The 23,127-nt window shown below is 50.2% G+C and overlaps 1 protein-coding gene across 1 annotated transcript; it reads right to left on the minus strand.

Annotated features, from left to right (window-relative positions):
- Positions 1 to 397: 397 nt before the first annotated feature.
- LOC123049870 (uncharacterized) lies at positions 398 to 2,231 on the minus strand. The gene is made up of 2 exons (XM_044472734.1): positions 1,557 to 2,231; positions 398 to 672 (listed from the first exon to the last, which is right to left on the minus strand). Exons 1-2 carry the CDS (start codon positions 2,103 to 2,105, stop codon positions 538 to 540), a joined length of 684 nt encoding a protein of 227 aa, XP_044328669.1. The 5' UTR covers positions 2,106 to 2,231; the 3' UTR covers positions 398 to 537.
- Positions 2,232 to 23,127: the final 20,896 nt, after the last annotated feature.

The following is a 23,127-nucleotide window of genomic DNA, read 5'->3' on the forward strand; positions in this document are numbered from 1 at the left end:
ATGTAGTACCTGGATTATCATTTGAATCTCATCACCATGTTACTTTAATTAATTTTGTTGGGTTAATGATGACATTTAATTGGGATTGAGTTGGAGGTACCTTCTCAATGTTTAACAACCACCATGATAGTTAAATAAAATTTATTCCTTTGAAGTAGGGAAAAATTGGTTTTTTCGCAAAATAACCATAGAGCTTTCCACCAACCATATATGCATGTAGTATAGCATTATTATTGTTCATTATTCTCTATGTGTTACTTTGCCAGCATATTATATGTGCTGACCCGTTTTCGGGCTGCAACGTTTCATGTTGCAGACTTTTCAGACGACGAGTAAGGTGCCTTAGGTCGTGGTCTTATACTTAGTGATGCCGCTGGAGTTGATGGACTCACTTATCTTCCAAGTCTTCCGCTGTTATCATTTTAGATGGCCTTAAGCCATGTTTATCATACTTAATCTCTTTGGAGATATTCGATGTAATAAGCGTGTGATTGCTAGTCTGTTATAAATCCTCCATTTGTACTGTGCGTGTCAGCATTACTGATCCAGGGATGACACTGGTGCACAGCAGCACAGAACATTTGAGGTCTGGTCGCTACAGTAGATTGACCAAAGGCGCTCGAACTCAACTGACACGTCGCAGAACCTTCGCCAAACGTAGTGCTCCGAACTCTGCAAAAACTCTAGGTTAATACTGTTAAATTCGAATATTGATATTATGCAGAATTAACAGCACCATTGCATAAATTATGCCAAAACTACCAGGGCAGAATCACAGCATTATGAAAACTAGCATCTCTTCAGTGTCAAATGACATTTTGTAAATTCCAACCACAACATCGTTATACTGTTCGGATATAATTTACTTCATCAACTCTTTCTTCTCAAGTTCTCATGTAAAACCTTTTCTTTATGAAATGTGCCTGGCCTGACAATGTACCAAAAGAAATAAAACAACAACAATAAAGCCTTTAGTCCCACACAGGGTTGGGGTAGGCTAGAGGTGAAACACATAAGACCAACTCATGGTTCTGCTGGCACATGGATAGCAGGCTTCCACGCACCGCTCTCCATGGCTAGTTCTTTGGTGATACTCCAGTCCTTCAGATAATGTATCAAAAGAAATAAAGTGCAATAATTATGATTTCACAGAAAATGCTCCCATGACTATAAGATTGGAACACAGTGCCGTGTAAGTGTTAAAACCATATAAGAAGGGTTTGAAATATGTCCAACCAAAGCTGCATAGGCATTTTGCTAAAACAGCTTCAACTGGTGGATGTCAAACCAACATTACCCAGACAGTCCTTTTTCCTTTCTTTCTTGCATTTGGCGTATAATCAGGTATCAGTTTCGCACCTATGAACTTGATTGTAATTATTCGAAAGTATACAGATCCACCGCCCAGCAGACTATATCAGGGTAACATATGTGGTTTCTCAATTGATCCAACGTGTGCTCATTATGCTAGTAAACTAAAATACCAAGCACAAAGACAAAAGCGTCCGTACCGAAGAAATCCAGATCTTCAGGGTGATAGAATAGAATATGATTACCTCGTGCTGTAAGGGACCCTCGTCGCGAACTAGGCACCCAGGCTGTACTTCAGTTGGCGCTGTAGTTGTGCACCTGCCGCAGCCCGGGCGACCCCAGCCCGGAGGAAGGAGAGAAGCGAGGTGGAGCGGCAGGGCGTCTCGGGGCGGGCTGGGTGGGGCCAGCTCGTTACGCCCCCGTGTTGGATCCGAGTCGGTGAACACCGAGGCCGGCCTTGACATGCGGCGAGGGGAGCCGGCGGGAGCCTGCGAGATCGGGAACCACCGCCTGCCCGCATCGGTGCCCCGTGATGCGCGCGGGCAGGCGATGCGCCCGACGTCGTCGTTGACGAACCCGACAGGAGCCGGCGCGTCCGCAGGCGGAGGCGGAGGCGCACGAGGAGACGTAGGTGGGGACGGACTGCTGTCCCCGGTGGGCTGGAAGCAGTCGTCGATGTACAGCCGGGCGAGGGGCTCGTCCTCCGCGAAGAGCTCCTCCAACGGATCTGGGACGCGGGAGCGGTCGAGGCCCTCGTCGGCGGCGAACAACTGATCGTACGGATCGATCGTCATCGCCGACGATGGGAGGCGAGGGCTCGATCGAGATCGGGGGAGGGGGATAGGCGAGGTTGCGAAACAGTTTAATCGGGGAATTCCGCGAGATTAGGTTGGTTGGGGATTTTCGGCACAAGCGTTGGGGATTTTGGGGTATTTGATTTTGGGTCTGTTCTAGGCACATGTGTCATAGTTATTGCACATCTAAGTGACACAATCAAGTATAAAAAGAAAAAGAAAAAGAAAAGGTAAAAAAATTCCCATGCGAATCTTCACGTAAACTAATGACATAAGACTTATATGTGCAATACTTATGGTACATCTAGATGTGCTTTAGCAAAACTGTTTGACTTTTTGCCACACCTTATTTTGGATTTTGACAATTTGCCACTAGTTACTTTGTAATTCATTTTTTTGCCACAACTTAGTTTGGACTTTGATATTTTGCCCTCTGTCACGTAGGGTCCATATACAATTACCAGAATACCCCTGCCCATGTTTGACCAGGATCAGGAGAGCGCGAGAGGTTCATCCCCTTCGTCTCACACGGTCGCTCGTTTTCATCTCCCTCGTCCCTGGGCTCAACGAACAGGAGACGCGGCGCCTACTGGTCCACCTCGACGGCGACGACCCTAGTCTCTCTCCTGGGCTCGAGCAACGTCACTTCCGAGCCTTGAAGGGCGTCCTCGTTGTCGGGAGCACCGGTGAAGCAGAGAGGACGGAGAGCGCGCACCCGTCGCTGAGGCGTGGATGGGCTGGTGTTGCTCCGCCATGGTATAGCACTCTAGTTGGTGGTGGCCGGTGTCGTGCTCGAGCGGGTCAAGTAGCCGGGGAAGCACCATGGCGCTCCTCCATCCGCTACTCCCCGCCACCAGCCCAAGTAGCTCCCCGCCATGGAGCTCCATGGTCAGAAGCAATCGCGGACGCATGGATCTCGAGCTCATCCTTGACGGGAGGCGTAGCATAGGAGATCGTACTCGCGCAGGGGGAGAAAGGACGGCACGGGCGGACGACGTCCACGCAGTGGCTGGCCATGTCGCTGCCATGGTTCGGCGAGGGAGGAGCGCTCGAAGCGGAGGATGCATAGTCGTCGCCGGGAGTCACGGCTGCACAGCCGCTGGGTCGCGCGGCAGGACAAGGAGGTGTTGTTGGACCCGTCGTGTCCATCACTAGCGACGACCGAGATGACGACATTCACGCCATGGTTGGCCATGGCGCTGTCGTGGTTCAACGGTGGAGGAGGGCACGAGGAGGAGGCTGGTTTATTTTCCAGCCAAAGAGATACAGTATAAGGGTATAATTGTCTGCTGATTTGTGCATACATTTCATCTAGAATTTGCAAAGATTGTTTTTGTGTTATGAAGTGGCAAAAGAATACAGTCCAAACTAAGTTGCGGCAAAAGATCAATTACAAAGTAAGTAGTGGCAAATTGTCAAAGTCTAAAGTAAGTTCTGGCAAAAAATCAAATTCCACGGCGATTTTCGCACAAGTGTGACAAGTAGCGCAACCTAGAAAACTCTACGTTCCCTTTTCCCTGCTATAGGAGCCCACGAGGAGACCCACAAGTCTACTTGGCCATCTGTCAGGTCGGGCCTGCCAAAGCCCGACACAAAAAACCTAGGCCTTAGCCCGGCCCGGCCATCGGACCTACAAATTGGGCTCAAGCCCGGCCCATCACTCAGAAAAGCCCAGCATGTCTTTGGCCGCAGGCTGAGCCTCTTCCTTAAACTGCAAAATATGATGGGCCCGAGCCCGGCCTGGCCATCGGGCTCAAAATCTAGGCCCATGCCCGGCCCATGGGCAACGTCGGGTCCGGTCGGGACGTCTGGGTCGGGCTGTCCATGGCCAGGTATACCAAGAGGCGACCGCGTCCCCCCGAGAATGCTACATCTACGAGCGAGCTAATGTATATTTTACGTAATTAGCCACATGGCAGGGTTGTGATTGGGACGGGGAAGGAGGGACCCACCCCCACTTAAGGTCAGGGGGCCGAAGAGAATTGTGGAAGGAAAGTCACGTAGCCTTTTGTAACTTGTTTCGTAGGATTATTGGCGTCCCACCTCCATCTGCCGGCGAACCTGTGGATTCCCCCTCGCCTTCGCTCGCCGCTCCGGCGGCCGCTGGAGGCGCGAGGAACCCTGGCAATTCGTGTTTGGCGTGTACATAGGGTTAGGGTAGTAATTTGTGTGCTGTCGCTCTGGTGGCGGCGACGCCACGTCAATCAGGTTTGCCCCATCTCCTGCCTTGCCATGGCGATGTCTTCCACGGCGTCGTCGGGGAGGTGTGGGCCTTAGATTCCTGCCACCCCTGCGGGGCGGTGAGGCTAGGACTTCTGGGTGCTGCTGCCGAGGCGACGGTGGTGGCAGCACCATGGAATTCAGTTCTTCGCATTCGTCCTCGTTGCGTCGAGGTCAGCTCAAACGCCGACGAGAAGAGCGGGAGATCCCGTGTTGGAGCTGGCCGATGCATTGTTCCTTTAGGGTGCAACATCAACGGCTTTTGCAGATCGAACTCAAGTCAGGCACAAGGATGGAGGTCCGAAGCAGGCAGATCCGGCGTGGCTACCCCGACTAATTGGCAGTAGGCGACGGATCTGGAGTCGGGAGCACTCCGGGGCTCTCCCCGGCCAACGTGCCCCAACAGATATGGTTTCGTTGCTCAATAGTGAACCACCTCATCGGTCATCAAAGAGCGGATTGCGCGAAGAGGCGCTCCACGATTCATGTCAGATGGAGGTATGTCCCCTTCCTCTCCAACGGTTTCGACGGTGAAGGGGATCAGTGGCGGGCTGTGAGGCGGCTTGGCTCAGAGGTCTCTAGGGACCAAATTGTAATTTTCTCTTTTTTGTGGGTCCTCTTTGTTGTTGTGTTGTTGCACGCGTCCCTTCTGTCTCCTCCTGGATGTCTCTGCTTATGTACGGGGTCTTGTACGATTTCCTTAACTTGAATATATGGAGCGCTTTCTCAAAAAGAACTAGAAAACTCTTTCGATCCGTACCATATTTGGTTTGATCGGTTTAGGGAGTGTCTATTTTGCATTTCACTGTTTGATTGTTTTGCAATTGGAAAACATCCAAAAAATCTAACTAATAAGTCGATGCCACTTGTATGTCCAAAACAATCCCCCTCCCCCCGCGCGTATTGTATGTACTTGTATTTTCGGGTCGGGAAATAAACCCGATTAAACAAAAGCTGAACCACTACCCCTGGTCAGCAGCAAGGAGGATCACCAAACGATTCACAGGCCGGCAACTGTTCCTACTGCAAAAATCTTACCCCCTTCTACGTTCACTAATTCTTCATCCCATTCACCCCCGCTTCACCCTATTACGAAAGGTAAAGTCAATCTTAAAAATTAGATCCTGAAAATTGTAAAACTCTATAATTATAGAAAATCCAGTTACACTGTAAAATCATAGGGATTTACACTAGAATTACTGATTAAGTTACACTATAAAAGACCAACAAAATTCAGGTAATTACACTTGTAAGAACGAATGTATCTTAAAACAAGAACCGCGGCAGCCTCCGCGCGTTCTCAGCGAGTTGGAACATCCGGCCGTCATTTTTGTTTACTTGATGGGATATGGACGTCGGATCGAGCCGCTGGAGGACACATGCCGTCGGATCGACCCCGCGGTACTGTAGGAATGAATAGTTACCATCTCGCGGTAAATATCTCGTGCCACTGCCTGTAAAAATGGGTGGCCGCGAGGGCATTTTTGACATTTCGCGTACCCGACGCCACCTTCCTTGGTTTGCAGCCTCATCCCCAATCGCGTAATACGGCTAGGGTTTTCTCACCCACCTCACTTCTCTCCCTCCCTCGCATCTCTCGCGCAGCCGTCGCTCTTGCTCCTCTCCTTCTCTCCGACTCGAGTCGCCGCTGATCCTCTGCGCCTCCCTCCTCCTCCTCCTGGTCATCCCTTGTGCTAGCCCCTCGTGGCTGATACGTCTCCAACATATCTATAATTTATGAAGTATTCATGCCATGTTTACAACAATTTTATATGGTTTTGGTATGATTTGATTAGAACTAACCCGGACTGACGCTGTTTTCAGCAGAATTACCATGGTGTCGTGCAGAAATAAAAGTTCTCGGAATGGGCTAAAAATTTACGGTGGTTTTTTATGGACCAAAAGAGACCCCCGAAGCACAAGAGCTGGGCCAGGAACCGGACAAGGAGGCCACAAGCCCCGTAGGTGTGCCCTACCCCCCAGGGAGGGTGCTTTGGGCTTGTGGACGCCTCGTGCACCCCCTTGACGGGGGTCCCCAGAATTGCCCGCCTGCGGTCCACGGCGTGGCTCGATCAACGGCCTGGTACGGCCCAGCTTCAACAGCAATAGCGCAAGACCCTCGCGCGCGGGGGGGGGGGGGCAAGCCCCGCGAGGCGGACGACACCAAGACCTCCCTGGGGGCAGCCTCACTAGGCTGGCTCCCGAGGAGCGAAGATATCTATGCAAGGTGCACCTCGCGAGGTTCACATGACGTGAGCCATGACGGCCAAGGCCAGGTGGGCGCCAGCGGGCGTAGTGTACCAGTTTCCCCTTTGGTGTTAAGGAGGCAAGCACAGACGAGGAGTCCCGAGGAATCAGGCAAAGGTTTCCTTATCGGTGCAACGAGACCAAGACCGCCAAGACGGCAGGACGGAGGTCATCGCGGAGCCCACAGCAGCGTCACCACCAGAGCCTTTGGCAGGCGAAGACTACTTTTGTCAGGATAGCTTGTACTAGTTGTCTCCCTTCAAAATTGCCCGTTGTGGGATCCCTTCCCACCTACATTTGGGAAAAGGGCCAAGGCCGCTATAAATAGGACTTAGCCACCACCATATAAAGGGGACGGATCATTCAGATTACCCTCACACCCACCAGCTCATCGAGCTCAAGAACACCTCACCTCCTGAGGCTATTCATCCTTTGTACTAGTTCATCCTTAGCCCCTCGAGGCAATCCACCACCACACTAGAGTAGGGTATTACACCACAAGGTGGCCCGAACCAGTATAAACCCATGTGTCTCTTGTTCTTCGGGTTCGACGAGCTAGGCCGTGGAATCGCTAGGTAGGCAGGCTGGGGAGAGAGTGTTCTTCGTGCGCACCCCAGAGTTTGGACCTCTCAAGGGTCTGCGGAACCCTGAATCCGACATTTGGCGTGCCAGGTAGGGGTGCACAGGAGCCTTTCCTTCATCAGTCGACGCGCCACCGTTCCACTGCTTCCATGGCTGATGCTCGTCGAGCTCGCGCCAAGCGTCGTGCCGCTCTCAACGCCCGCGTCGCCCAGACGGCGCCCGTCAGCAGGCCTCCCCGTCGCTCTCCATCACCCGCTGCCAATGCTGCCACCGGCATGGCGGGGCACGAGCAACAAGCTTCGTCGCAGCACCCCTCGGTGCGGCGTGACGGACACACCGCCACCCCATCGCTGACTCCGGCTGGTTCATCGTCTCACGCTCGCCGTGGGCCGGCGGACGCGCAGGCTGCGCTGCTCATGGAGCGCGAGCTCCTGCGCTACCGCCCGGTTGACGACCTCTACGAGGACTGGTTGGACCACATCGCCGAGCTCGTCAGCGCTGTCGGGGGCTCGCCCGCGCTGTCTCTTTCGCTACCTCGCCCGGAGCCTGCTGCGGGCGATGAAGCCCATGGAGCACCTCCGCCACCTCCACGTCAAGACGCCGCCCTTGCACCAAGGCGCATGGCCCCTCGACGCGACCAACCGCACAGGGCGCCCGCGCATGAAGAAGGAAGCTGTCGTGAGGTCCCGCGCCCGCAGGAAGGCGCTCCTGCGCTTCTAGCTCCACCACGTCAAGACCATGCGCCGCCTGTCGTGGCTACGCGTGGGCACCAAGACCAAGCTCCGCCTCCACGACGGGCTCCAGTGACTACCGCGGGCTGCCGAGCCTTCACTCCCGAGCTGCACAATGTTGTCTGGCCCGGGAAGTTCAAGCCCGACCTACCTCCACGCTACGACGGCACCCCCGACCCTGCTGAGTTCCTGCAGCTCTATGAGCTAAGCATCGAGGCGGCCAACGATGACGAAAAGGTCATGGCGAACTGGTTTCCCATGGCCCTCAAGGATGGCGCGCGCTCATGGCTCCTGAACCTGCCTGCGGGATCGATCTCCTCCTGGGGTGAAATGTGTGAGCGTTTCATTGCCAACTTCCAGGGGAGTCGCGACCGCCCACCCGCCGTGGGTGACCTGCGGCGCATCAAGCAGCAGCCAGGGGAGACCCTGCAGAAGTACATCCAGCGCTTCAACAGCGTTCGCCACAAGATCCCCAAGGTGACGGACGAGGCCATCATCTCCGCGTTCTCCGATGGCATTTGTGACGTCAAGATGAAGGAAGAGCTCGCCATACACGAAGACCTGTGCACTGCTCTGGAGATGTTCAACATGGCGACCAAGTGCGCAAGAGCTGAGAAGGGGCGCCTCTCCCTCCTTGAGCTCCCAGCTGCCGACCCATAAGACAAGAAGGCCAAGGTCAAGGATGTGAAGCGCAAGGGAGCGGCCGTGCTCGCAGTCGAGCCAGAGATGAAGCGCGACTGTGACCACCCGAAATCGTCTAAGGGCAGCCGCCCGTTCTGCGCCTTCCACAACGTACAAAGCCACAACACCAACGACTGTCAGGAGCTCAGGGCCATTCGCGATGGGCGCTTCGGCCGGCGCCCTGAGCATAACGACCGGGGCTACGGCCGTGGAGGAGGATGAAGTGGAGGACGCTGGAACGACCGCGGCTCCCGCCAGGAGTGGCGCGACCAGCCTCGCGTGGACCACTGGCAGGGCCAGCCTCGCGAGGACGCCTGGAGGGACCAGCCTCGCGAGGACCACCCTCAGGGCAAGGCAGGCCTCCCGCCGCTGCCGCCACCACCAAGGAGGAACGACGACCATCTCCAAGACGAGGGGGCTGGGGGCTTCCAAGAGCCACGCATCGTCGCCTGCATCTTGGGAGGTGCATAGGCCCCAGCCTCTCAACGCATCTTCAAGCAGTTCGCTCGTGAGGTGAACGCAGCCCTCCCTAGGCTCGAGGCCACGCGTCCTCTTAGGTGGTCCAAGTGCACCATCACCTTCAGCTCAGCCGACCAGCTCAAGTGCGCGGCAACTGCCGGTGCCCTCCCGCTACTCTGCTCGCCCGTCATCAGCAACATCCTTGCCACCAAGACCCTCATCGACGGCTGATGTCTACTACGCAACCTTCTTCTTGTAGACATTGTTGGGCCTCCAAGTGCAGAGGTTTGTAGGACAGTAGCAAATTTCCCTTAAGTGGATGACCTAAGGTTTATCAATCCGTAGGAGGTGTAGGATGAAGATGGTCTCTCTCAAACAACCCTGCAACCAAATAACAAAGAGTCTCTTGTGTCCCCAACACACCCAATACAATGGTAAATTGTATAGGTGCACTAGTTCGGCGAAGAGATGGTGATACAAGTGCAATATGGATGGTAGATATAGATTTTTGTAATATGAAAATATAAAAACAGCAAGGTAACTAATGATAAAAGTGAGCGTAAACGGTATTGCAATGCTAGGAAACAAGGCCTAGGGTTCATACTTTCACTAGTGCAAGTTCTCTCAACAATAATAACATAATTGGATCATATAAATATCCCTCAACATGCAACAAAGAGTCACTCCAAAGTCACTAATAGCGGAGAACAAACGAAGAGATTATGGTAGGGTACAAAACCACCTCAAAGTTATTCTTTCCGATCAATCCATTGGGCTATTCCTATAAGTGTCACAAACAGCCCTAGAGTTCGTAGTAAAATAACACCTTAAGACAAATCAACCAAAACCCTAATGTCACCTAGATACTCCAATGTCACCTCAAGTATCCGTGGGTATGATTATACGATATGCATCACACAATCTCAGATTCATCTATTCAACCAACACATAGAACCTCAAAGAGTGCCCCAAAGTTTCTACCCGAGAATCACGACGAAAACGTGTGCCAACCCCTATGCATAGGTTCATGGGTGGAACCCTCAAGTTGATCACCAAAACATACATCAAGTGAATCACGTGATATCCCATTGTCACCACAGATACGCTCGGCAAGACATACATCAAGTGTTCTCAAATCTTTAAAGACTCAATCCGATAAGATAACTTCAAAGGGGAAACTCAATCCATTACAAGAGAGTAGAGGGGGAGGAGCATCATAAGATCCAACTAAAATAGCATAGCTCGCGATACATCAAGATCGTGCCAAATCAAGAACACGAGAGAGAGATCAAACACATAGCTACTGGTACATACCCTCAGCCCCGAGGGTGAACTACTCCCTCCTCGTCATGGAGAACGCCGGGATGATAAAGATGGCCACCGGTGAGGGATCCCCCCTCCGGCAGGGTGCCGGAATAGGGTCCCGATTGGTTTTTGGTGGCTACAGAGGCTTGCGGCGGCGGAACTCCCGATCTATTCTGTTCTTCGATCGTTTTAGGGTATATGGGTATATATAGGAGGAAGAAGTACGTCAGGGGAGCCACGAGGGTGGAGGGCGCGCCCAGGGGGGTGGGCGCGCCCCCTGCCTCATGGCTCCCTCGTTTTTTTCCTGACATGCACTCCAAGTCTATCGGGTAGCTTTCCTTCCAAAAATAACTTCTCCAGAAGGTTTCATTCCGTTTCGACTCCGTTTGATATTCCTTTTCTTCGAAACACTGAAACAAGGGAAAAAACAGGAACTGGCACTGGGCTCTGGGTCAATAGGTTAGTCCCAAAAGTAATATAAAAGTGTTTAATAAAGCCCATAAACATCCAAAACAGATAATATAATAGCATGGAACAATCAAAAATTATAGATACGTCGGAGGCGTATCAGCATCCCCAATCTTCCTGCACGTCCTCGAGTAGGTAAATGATAAAAACAGAATTTTTGATGTGGAATGCTACTTGGCATAATTTCAATGTAATTCTTCTTAATTGTGGTATGAATATTCAGATCCGAAAGATTCAAGATAAAAGTTCATATTGACATAAAAATAATAATACTTCAAGCATACTAACTAAGCAATTATGTCCTCTCAAAATAACATGGCCAAAGAAAGTTCATCCCTACAAAAGCATATAGTTTAGTCATGCTCCATTTTCGTCACACAAGAATGCTCTCATCATGCACAACCCCGATGACAAGCCAAGCAATTGTTTCATACTTTAGTAATCTCAAACCTATAAACTTTCATGCAATACATGAGCGCGAGCCATGGACATAGCACTATGGGTGGAATAGAGTATAATGATGGGGGTTATGTGGAGAAGACAAAAAAGGAGAAAGTCTCACATCAACGAGGCTAATCAATGAGCTATGGGGATGCCCATCGATTGATGTTAATGCAAGGAGTAGGGATTGCCATGCAACGGATGCACTAGAGCTAAAAAGGTATGAAAGCTCAACAAAAGAAACTAAGTGGGTGTGCATCCAACTTGCTTGCTCACGAAGACCTAGGGCACTTGAGGAGGCCCATTGTTGGAATATACAAGCCAAGTTCTATAATGAAAAATTCCCACTAGTATATGAAAGTGACAAAACAAGAGACTCTCTATCATGAAGATTATGGTGCTACTTTGAAGCACAAGTGTGGTAAAGGATAGTAACATTGTCCCTTCTCTCTTCTTCTCTCATTTTTTTGGGCCTTCTCTTTTTATGGCCTTTCTCTCTTTTTTTTATTCCTCACTTGGGACAATGCTCTAGAAAATGATGATCATCACACTTCTATTTATTTACAACTCAATGATTACAACTCGATACTAGAACAAAGTATGACTCTATATGAATGCCTCCGGCGGTGTACCGGGATATGCAATGAACCAAAGTGACATGTATGAAAGAATTATGAACGGTGGCCTTGCCACAAATACTATGTCAACTACATGATCATGCTAAGCAATATGACAATGATGAACGTGTCATGATAAACAGAGTGGTGGAAAGTTGCATGGCAATATATCTCGGAATGGCTATGGAAATGCCATAATAGGTAGGTATGGTGGCTGTTTTGAGGAAGATATAAGGAGGTTTATGTGTGAAAGAGCGTATTATATCACGGGGTTTGGATGCACCGGCGAAGTTTGCACCAACTCTCAATGTGGGAAAGGGCAATGCACGGTACCGAAGAGGCTAGCAATGATGGAAGGGTAAGAGTGCGTATGATCCATGGACTCAACATTAGTCATAAAGAACTCACATACTTATTGCAAAAATCTACAAGTCATCAAAAACCAAGCACTACGCGCATGCTCCTAGGGGGATAGATTGGTAGGAAAAGACCATCGCTCATCCCCGACCGCCACTCATAAGGAAGACAATCAAAGAACTCCTCATGTTTCAAATTTGTTACATAACGTTTACCATACGTGCATGCTATGGGACTTGCAAACTTCAACACAAGTATTTCTCAAATTCACAACTACTCAACTAGCACAACTTTAATATCACTACCTCCATATCTCAAAACAATCATCAAGCATCAAACTTCTCTTAGTATTCAACACACTCATAAGAAAGTTTTTACTAGTCTTGAATACCTAGCATATTAGGATTAAGCAAATTACCATGCTATTTAAGACTCTCAAAATAATATAAGTGAAGCATGAGAGTTCATCTATTTCTTCAAAATAAAACTACCACCATGCTCTAAAAGATATAAGTGAAGCACTAGAGTAAACGACAAACTACTCCGAAAGATATAAGTGAAGATCAATGAGTAGTCGAATAATTATGCAGCTATGTGAAGACTCTCTAACATTTCAGATCTTGATATTTTATTCAAACAGCAAGCAAAGCTAAAGAAAATAAAACGACGCTCCAAGCAAAACACATATCATGTGGTGAATAAAAATATAGCTCCAAGTAAAGTTACCGATGAACGAAGACGAAAGAGGGGATGTCATCCGGGGCATCCCCAAGCTTAGGCTCTTGGTTGTCCTTGAATATTACCTTGGGGTGCCTTGGGCATCCCCAAGCTTAGGCTCTTGCCACTACTTATTCCATAGTCCATCGAATCTTTACCCAAAACTTGAAAACTTCACAACACAAAACTTAACAGAAAATCTCGTAAGCTCCGTTAGCGAAAGAAAACAAAACACCACTTCAAGGTACTGTAATGAACTCATTCTTTATTTATATTGGTGTTAAATCTACTGTATTCCAACTTCTCTATGGTTTATAAACTATTTTACTAGCCATAGAGTCATCAAAATAAGCAAACAACACATGAAAAACAGAATCTGTCAAAAACAGAACAGTCTGTAGTAATCTGTAACTAACGCAAACTTCTGGAACTCCAAAAATTATACCAAAATAGGAAGACCTAGACAATTTTTTTATTGATCTGCTGCAATTGGAATCAGTATTTTATCGCGTTCTGGTGATTTTAAACAATTGTTTTCGTGAACAGAAAGTTTCTGGAATTTTCAGCAAGATCAAATAACTATCATCCAAGAAGATCCTATAGGTCGTACTTGGCACAAACACTAATTAAAACATAAAACCACATCTAACCAGAGGCTAGATGGATTATTTATTCCTAAACATAACCAAAAAGCAAAAGAATAAAATAAAATTGGGTTGCCTCCCAAGAAGCGCTATCATTTAACGCCCCTAGCTAGGCATGATGATTTCAATGATGCTCACAAAAAGATAAGAATTGAAACACAAAGAGAGCATCATGAAGGATATGACTAGCACATTTAAGTGTAACCCACTTCCTATGCATAGGGATTTTGTGAGCAAACAACTTATGGGAACAACAATCAACTAGCATAGGAAGACATAACAAGCATAACTTTAAAACTTTAAGCACATAGAGAGGAAACTTGATATTATTGCAATTCCTACAAGAATATATTCCTCCCTCATAATAATTTTCAGTAGCATCATGAATGAATTCAACAATATAACCAGCACCTAAAGCATCCTTTTCATGATCTACTAGCATAGAAATTTTATTACTCTCCACATAAGCAAAATTCTTCTTATGAATAATAGTGGGAGCAAACTCAACAAAAAAACTATCATGTGATTGAAAATTAAGATCAAGATGACAAGTTTCATGGTTATCATTATTCTTTATGGCATACATGTCATCACAATAATCATCATAGATAGGAGGCATGCTTTCATCATAGTAAATTTGCTCATCAAAACTTGGGGGACAAAAAATATCATCTTCATCAAACATAGCTTCCCCAAGCTTGTGGCTTTGCATATCATTAGCATCATGGATATTCAAGGAATTCATACTAACAACATTGCAATCAAAGGGAAGTGAGCCTAGCTCACTTGGCTAGTGGAGTGGATGTACAACCCAGCCACCCAGGTTCAAGTCCTCACGGGCGTGAATTTGGGTTCTTATTATTTAAAAAAAACTCGCTGTGGGGGGCTTCCCCTACCGCTTTCCTTTAAAAAAAACAACATTGCAATCATGCTCATCATTCAAAGATTTAGTGCCAAACATTCTAATGCATTCTTCATCTAGCAATTGAGCACAATTATCGGAATCCTTATTTTCACGGAAGACATTAAAAAGATGAAGCATATGAGGTAACCTTAATTCCATTATTTTTTGTAGTTTTCTTTTATAAACTAAACTAGTGATAAAACAAGAAACTAAACGATTCGATTGCAAGATCTAAAGATATACCTTCAAGCACTCACCTCCCCGGCAACAGCGCCAGAAAAGAGCTTAGTTGACGGGGTGTGAGTGCCACTTACCTAGCCTCCCCGGCAACGGCGCCAGAAAAGAGCTTGATGTATACTACGCAACCTTCTTCTTGTAGACGTTGTTGGGCCTCCAAGTGCAGAGGTTTGTAGGACAGTAGCAAATTTCCCTCAAGTGGATGACCTAAGGTTTATCAATCCGTAGGAGGTGTAGGATGAAGATGGTCTCTCTCAAACAACCCTGCAACCAAATAACAAAGAGTATCTTGTGTCCCCAACACACCCAATACAATGGTAAATTGTATAGGTGCACTAGTTCGGCGAAGAGATGGTGATACAAGTGCAATATGGATGGTAGATATAGGTTTTTGTAATATGAAAATATAAAAACAGCAAGGTAACTAATTATAAAAGTGAGCGTAAACGGTATTGGAATGCTAGGAAACAAGGCCTAGGGTTCATACTTTCACTAGTGCAAGTTCTCTCAACAATAATAACATAATTGGATCATATAAATATCCCTCAACATGCAACAAAGAGTCACTCCAAAGTCACTAATAGCGGAGAACAAACGAAGAGATTATGGTAGGGTACGCAACCACCTCAAAGTTATTCTTTCGAATCAATCCATTGGGCTATTCCTATAAGTGTCACAAACAGCCCTAGAGTTCATAGTAAAATAACACCTTAAGACACAAATCGACCAAAACCCTAATGTCACCTAGATACTCCAATGTCACCTCAAGTATCCGTGGGTATGATTATACGATATGCATCACACAATCTCAGATTCATCTATTCAACCAACACATAGAACCTCAAAGAGTGCCCCAAAGTTTCTACCCGAGAATCACGACGAAAACGTGTGCCAACCCCTATGCATAGGTTCATGGGCGGAACCCGCAAGTTGATCACCAAAACATACATCAAGTGAATCACGTGATATCCCATTGTCATCACAGATACGCACGGCAAGACATACATCAAGTGTTCTCAAATCTTTAAAGAATCAATCCGATAAGATAACTTCAAAGGGAAACTCAATCCATTACAAGAGAGTAGAGGGGGAGGAGCATCATAAGATCCAACTAAAATAGCAAAGCTCGCGATACATCAAGATCGTGCCAAATCAAGAACACGAGAGAGAGAGGCATCAAACACATAGCTACTGGTACATACCCTCAGCTCCGAGGGTGAACTACTCCCTCCTCGTCATGGAGAACGCCGGGATGATGAAGATGGCCACCGGTGAGGGATCCCCCCTCCGGCAGGGTGCTGGAATAGGGTCCCGGTTGGTTTTTGGTGGCTACAGAGGCTTGCGGCGGCGGAACTCCCGATCTATTCTGTTCTCCGATCGTTTTAGGGTATATGGGTATATATGGGAGGAAGAAGTACGTTAGGGGAGCCATGAGGGGCCCACGAGGGTGGAGGGCGCGCCCACGCCTCGTGGCTCCCTCGTTTCTTTCCTGACGTGCACTCCAAGTCTATCGGGTAGCTTTCCTTCCAAAAATAACTTCTCCAGAAGGTTTCATTCCGTTTCGACTCCGTTTGATATTACTTTTCTTCGAAACACTGAAACAAGGGAAAAAACAGGAACTGGCACTGGGCTCTGGGTCAATAGGTTAGTCCCAAAAGTAATATAAAAGTGTTTAATAAAGCCCATAAACATCCAAAACAGATAATATAATAGCATGGAACAATAAAAAATTATAGATGCGTTGGAGACGTATCAACGGCGGGGCATGACTCAATGTTCTCTCCATCGAGACGTTCGACCGCCTCCAAGTGCCATATGATAAGCTGCAGCCCACCAAGCCGTTCTCAGGAGTGACTGACGGCTCCACCACTCCGATAGGGCAGATCCGCCTCCCTGTCACCTTCGGCACCGAGCTCATCGACTTCGACGTCGCCCACATCAGCCTACCGTACAACGCCATCCTTGGGTATTCGGCCCTGGCCAAGTTCATGGCGGTCACCCATCACGGCTACAACGTCCTCAAGATGCCAGGGAACCACGACGTCATCACAATCGCCTGCGAGGAGAAGGACGCGGTGTGCTCTCTCGAGCGCGCCTACCAGGCCGCAGCGGTTGAGAACCCAGACAACGAAGGCGTCTTTTACCCTCCTGAGGCTGTCCCCAAGAAGAAGAAACAACTGCACTGCCAAGAACCTCAGGAGAGCCGTGTCTCCAGCCACACCACCTCAGGACCAGCACCCACAGATGGGGCGCCTCCCTCCCTCACATAGGAAGGCGCACCCGGCGCCCTCCTTGGGCTGGGCTTGGGGGCTCTCTTCTGGAGGGCCTCAGACTTAGCCAACATCACGAGTGAGGCGCTCAGGCACCACATGGAGGCATGCTTCATCGCACGCTTCCCTCATGAGGGCGTGAGGCACGAGGTGCCTGGCGCTCAGGAGTTCATCACCAAGGCCACCAAGGAGCTTCAAGAGGCGAGAGCCATGCGCAGCGACCGCCGCCCACCACCTGGCGCAGCTCCTTGTCCTGGCGAGGACGACGAGCTGCGCTTCTGCGTCAACATTCCAGAGCTCAACCGGGCCGCTTCTCAGGAGCGCTTCTGGCCACCGCGCGTTGGTCGGTGCGAGGGCCCCCCTCACAGCTACGTTCGCATGCCTTACGGCCTGCCGAACGCGGCTGTCATCTTCCAGTGCCACCCGCGGCGTGTCCTAGCAGCTCAGGAGACCAGGCACCACACAGTCCTGGCGGAAATGGCGACGGTCCTTCACGAGCTTCCTGAGCCTCCAGAGCCTCCCGAGGCTCAGGGCCCTGGCGGCTCATGAGGAGCAACCTCTTCAGCACGCGTCTTCAGCTACAACAACATCTCCCCAGCAACGGTGCCAGGTCACATTTTCTGGTTTATTCAGTTGGGGCGCCCCTCGGGCTGCACTATCCCCAGGTCGCACGGGTCTGCCCCAGCGACATGTATCCTTTGGATTCTTAGTTTACTTGGTTGGGGGTGCCCCTCGGGCTACATCATCCCCAGGCTGCACGGGTCCGTCCCTGTGGCATGTATCATTCTTGCACCTACTTGAATTAGCATTACATTCTACTTCAAGATAACTCCTGCTTGCCTGTTACCCTTCACGGTCCTCCCGCGTTGCTGACCGGCCTTCTGCTCATCCCGCTATGCATGCTGGCACGGCGCTTGTGCTCGGGTCCGTCCCTGCAACGCTGACAACCCTGAGAGATTGAGCTCTGGCTCGCGGCCCGCCCCCCGTACGTCACCTCACCAGATCCCCAGCCTTCATCTTCTTGCGGAAAGATCAGCGGCAGGACAACAAACACGATTTTGAGCTATGTTCTTCCCTCAGACTAACCCGCAGGAACCTCCAGAGCTTAACTACGGGTGGCCTCGCCGGCTGCCCCCCTTTTTCACGTGATTCGCTTGCGCGTTAAAGGGGGGGCTCCTGAGCATCGCGACTCAGGAGCTCTTACTGACTCTCCAGCCCTCACCCCATGGCCTTGACCACGGCACCGCGACCTGGCATACCAACGGCGACTGAGCCTCGCTCGAGGGTCGGGACCCGAGGACGCAGAGCACCAAGATGAGCAAGAAAAGTGGGAGGCTGGAGTGAGTCGTACCTAATATCACTACTGACGCGACGTGGATGGGGCGCGCTCCGTAGAAGATCGCTTCAGGCTCATTAAGATAAGTCACATGTTCATGTCAACACGACACTGCAGTTCGGGAATTTCGACTTCGGCAGCCCTGCTCCGGCAATGTCGCCCTCCTGTTCAGCCTTCAAAGAGCTGCTTGCACGCCAAGGGGGACCTCTTGAGCATCGCGCCTCGGGAGCTCTTACCGGACCTCGGGCCGCTCACCTCCTGGCCTTGACCACGACATCGCGACCTGGCATACCAGCGACGGCTGAAGCCTGCCTGGGGATTGGGGCCCATCGGCGTAGAGCGCTAAGCTACCGCGGGGACGAACAGGGGGAACAATGCCGTAGCATGACATGCATCCACCATATCATAATAGGAGTAACGAGCATTGAGGCAAAAGCGCTACATGTCCTTTACACACCCCCACAGGGTTCATTCCAATTCCTCGCAGGGAACAAAAGAAGAAAAACTTAAGGGGTCCTAACTACGGGCGCCGCCACTGACGCCATAATCAATAGTGGGCCACAAGAGGCCAGCCCCAACCCCATCCAGATCATCAGCGACGGCGGGCGAACGTCGCTGCCACGCTCCGCGCACGGCGAGAGCTCGGAGGCGCGTAGCTGTTGTCGCTCGTCTCCGGAGACTCGTCAGGCTCGGGAGAGTCGCTAGACTCCCAGGAGTCGTCGCTGCTGCAGGAGGAGCTGTCGGCAGGGACGGGGGTAGGCGATGTTCCTGCCGCCGTGTCATCCTAGCGGCTCCCTCCAGGGCAACACTCCAGGCGACGGCCTTCCTCGTCGAAAACCTTGAAGAACAACGTAGAGGCGCCGTCGTACTCGAAATGGATGGCGAGGGCCCTTCCACGCGGCAAGCGCGGGCGACCTCGCCCCATCCTCGGGTCATGAAGATCTTGCCTCCGGGGACTGCTTCAACCTCGGCCCCTGTGGCCAGGTTGCAGCACCCGGCGTGCTGCAGCCACAACTCAAGTGCCCCCCTCGGCGGCATCTCCTCGGTGAAGAACTGCGGGAACCGGATCCACGTGCGCGGGGGCATCACCGCCCACAACACGAACTCGCGCGAGGATCCTTCGGCGTGAACGCACAGGTCTGTTGCCCGTACGGCCCCGGCTTGGCCATCATGGCCGCTGCCGGGGCGGTGCGGGGCGCTGCTGCCTTCTCCGGAGCCTCGCGCCTGCGCGTACAGTGGAAGCGGGTAGCCGGGAGGAGGTCGCTCATACCAAGGCCGCGCCACCACTGGCCCGTCGCCGGCGTCACGGGGGCGGCTGAACCTCTTCTTCGGCAGAAGCGGCTCCTGTTCCTTGCAGGGGGCTTTCCCTTTCTCCGCGGCGGAGAACCTCCTGATCGGCGCCATGGGTATTGTGGCAAGACCGCGAAGCGAGGAGGAAGAAGAAAGAGCAGACAACGAGAAGAAGGAGATGAGCAAAAGGGGCTCCACCCCTCTCTTCATTTATAGCCAGGAGGAGGCCAACCGCCGGCCTCCACAATTGCACGTAATGATGATTTTTCCTCTGCATGCAGCAGAGTCTCGTCAAGTCGAAGGGTTGCCGAGGCAACATGGGGAGGGGAGGCGCCCACATCCAATCAATCACCATGCGTCGATCGAGGCTGCAGGCAGTTGGGCCCCACGACGCTCCACACTTGCCCTTTGGCTTCGCCTCGAAGCCAAGTCCGAACGCGCCTTGTGTTGAAGATATGCCCTAGAGGCAATCATGTATGATGATATTTCCTATGTGTTTATGAATAAAGATAGTCCTTGGACATTATCAATGATGTGTATCAGCAAGTACGTGACTTGTTTGTGGGACTATGCATTGTATGATGACTGTCCTAAAAAGGTCCCTAGTCGAAAGGGCTGTGTGGACACGCAACCGACTAGACTAGCATATGACACGGTCGATGACTTAGTCTCACTAGCCATGGAGCATTGGATGCTAACCGGATAATATGGACTTGGAAGGATCTAGTCGGATCCGACGTAGTCGGATCCGAGTCGAGATAAGGTCCGAGTCGGACAGACCCAACTATGAGACGCGGCGATATGTCATCTGTGAGTCTCTAGTACAACATATATTCTATGTCCTAAGACCTGAGCTGGCACATGCACTCGGGATGGTGACAGACCTGCTTTGGGCCGACCAAACGCTACTCCGTGACTGGGTAGTTACAAAGGTAGGTTTCAGGCTTGTCCAGACCCATGCCGCGAGACATGGTCGAGCAAGATGGGATTTGCCCCTCCGATGAGGAGAGATACACTCTGGGCCCCTCGTGTGATCCGACCAGGATAAGCATGGCCATGCGACAAGGATTATGAGATAATCCGGTTTGTGGTCGGCATCACTGGAACGAGAAAGAGGTCGGGCTAGTACAAGGATGACAGACTCGCCTTGAGCCCGACAACATATATCGTGTGGGAAAAGGAATGGAAGTATGATGTATAGGTTCGCTAACCAGCTTCATAGTCTGCTTGGTGTTAGGCATGCCTTGCTAGAGGCCGCTACCAACTGTGCAGTTCAGAGGTGATCCGAACTACGACCAAGCCGGCTTGAACCTAAGGGGTCGCGCGCTTAAGGGAAGGAACCTACGAGGTCGGATCCGAGGACACTGGTCGGGCGTGATCCGAGCTGTATTCGGATTGTGGCCGAATAGACTTATGGGCTTTAGGGTCCGTGCGAGGCCCAAGTGTTGAGCCCATGACGGGCGCCTATATAAAGTGGGGTGCGGCACACTCATGTGGTTGATCGCTTCGGCGCTGTAGGGTTTGCATGTGTTGCGAATAGCCACCTCCACTCGCCGCCGGTTGTGTGATCGGACCTAGCAGTCCGCCGCACAACGTTCCTCCTGCACGCGCGGATACCGTTTGAGGCGGTGCACTTGCGCCGCTCCAGCAAACCTGTACGTTGGAACCGATGACCGGCTGTTCGAGGGAGATCGGACGTGGAGGAGACGATCCACGCGGACGCGCTGCCCCAACTCTTCTTCCGCTGCATGGCACTACGCGTCTAGTGGTAATGAACTGTGATCCATCTCCTGTAGCATGTTCTTGGTTGTTCTGCGCGTAGAAAAAATTTTAATTTGTAGTCGACGCACCCTATGGTAGAACCCAACAGTGGTATCAGAGCCTCTGCTATAGGATTTGGTTTCAGATCGTATGCATATTAGATATGTGGAGGCGGCAGATGAGATCTGTTGTCGTTAATGAGATCGGCTATGTTTTCTGATGATCGGAGTCGATGAGGTCGTGACACAACCTACCCCTACCGGTCGGTATCCGCCATCGGGGTTAACAGTGAAACGTAAATCCGAATCAGACTCGCGATGATCGATAAGATCGGTCACATCAGAAAATTCGGCGGGACCGCCGTGTTTGTAGCGCCTTGTATTTCTTACACGATCACTCAAACCGGTAGAATGCGATTCTATGCATAACTTTATTTTGTAGGGTTTGATGTGGATAGTATGGCTCATGTGTATGTGATGCATGTGTGTAAATTATACATGGCCTGCGTGTCATGTTTGTCAGCCGGCAGGAGCCAAAGTGTTGTCATTATATTGTATAACGACATGCGTGTCGACTTGTGACTCTATGTAAAATTCATTACTAGCTGTAGTAGTTGGATAATAGAGATCAGGTTGGTGGCTTGGCGTCCCGGCGTGACAAACAAGATGGAGTTCCTAGATGGTCATCGGAGTCGGAGCCGACCTAGAAGAACATCCATGAAGGAGCCATACTATTTCACAATATGTGTTTATTTGTGATTGTTATGCTTCCTTCTTTCTATGCATGTTAGAATGGTAGAAAGATCCATCATGAATATCAAGCGAATTGCCATCCCCGATGTTGCACCTTCGCACGTCAAGTACGTCTAGTAGTGGGCTCATAAAATTGGGGTGGTGCTAGGTGTCCTTGAACTGAAGGGTTTGTGTCGGACACGGACATTCACTGCGTTAGGTTAACTTGACAATGCTATCAAAACGGTTTTGGGCCTTGTGGCAAAGGAGGTTGGGGGCCGGGGTATGAGATACCTTCCCGACCGACAGGAGTTGTATAGAGATACGATTAGCAAGGAGTTGCTTACCGGATAGGCATGTTGTCTAGTAGTGATGCTAAAGCTCACTAGTCGCATGTGCTAGTCGGATCCTGAATCACTGAGAGTTTGCGGAGGGATGCTAACTTCAGTGGGAGTATTTATGTTTAAGGCTAGAATTACTCTACATAAACACATTACTTAGTGATTGCATATTTTTCTGTTGTAGATCATGGCACCACCTGCTCAACCCAACTTTGCATTGAAATCAATTCTGGAAAAGGATAAACTGAATGGAACAAACTTTACCACCTGGTATAGAAATCTGAGAATTGTTCTCAAGCATGATAAAAAGGAACATGTTCTAGAGGATCCACTTCCAGGGGAACCTGCCAATAATGCTAATACCACAACTAAGAATGCCTACCAGAAACTCGTTGATGAATCAACGGAGATCAGCTGTCTGATGCTGGCTTGTATGGAGTCCGATTTGCAACAGCATGTCGAAAATGTTAAGGCTTACAATATGATCGAGAGTCTCAAGAGCATGTTTCAGACACAGGCTAGGACCGAAAGGTTCAACGTCTGGCGATCCCTGATGGATTGCAAGCTGAAGGAAGGTGATCCACTGAGCCCACATGTGATCAAGATGATCGGATATGTGCAAGCTTTGGATCGGTTGGGCTTCCCGCTCTTGGATGAGCTGGCTATTGATGCTGTTCTGGGTT

Source organism: Triticum aestivum, chromosome 2D (genome assembly GCF_018294505.1).
Source record: "Triticum aestivum cultivar Chinese Spring chromosome 2D, IWGSC CS RefSeq v2.1, whole genome shotgun sequence".
Classification (NCBI taxonomy): domain Eukaryota; kingdom Viridiplantae; phylum Streptophyta; class Magnoliopsida; order Poales; family Poaceae; genus Triticum; species Triticum aestivum.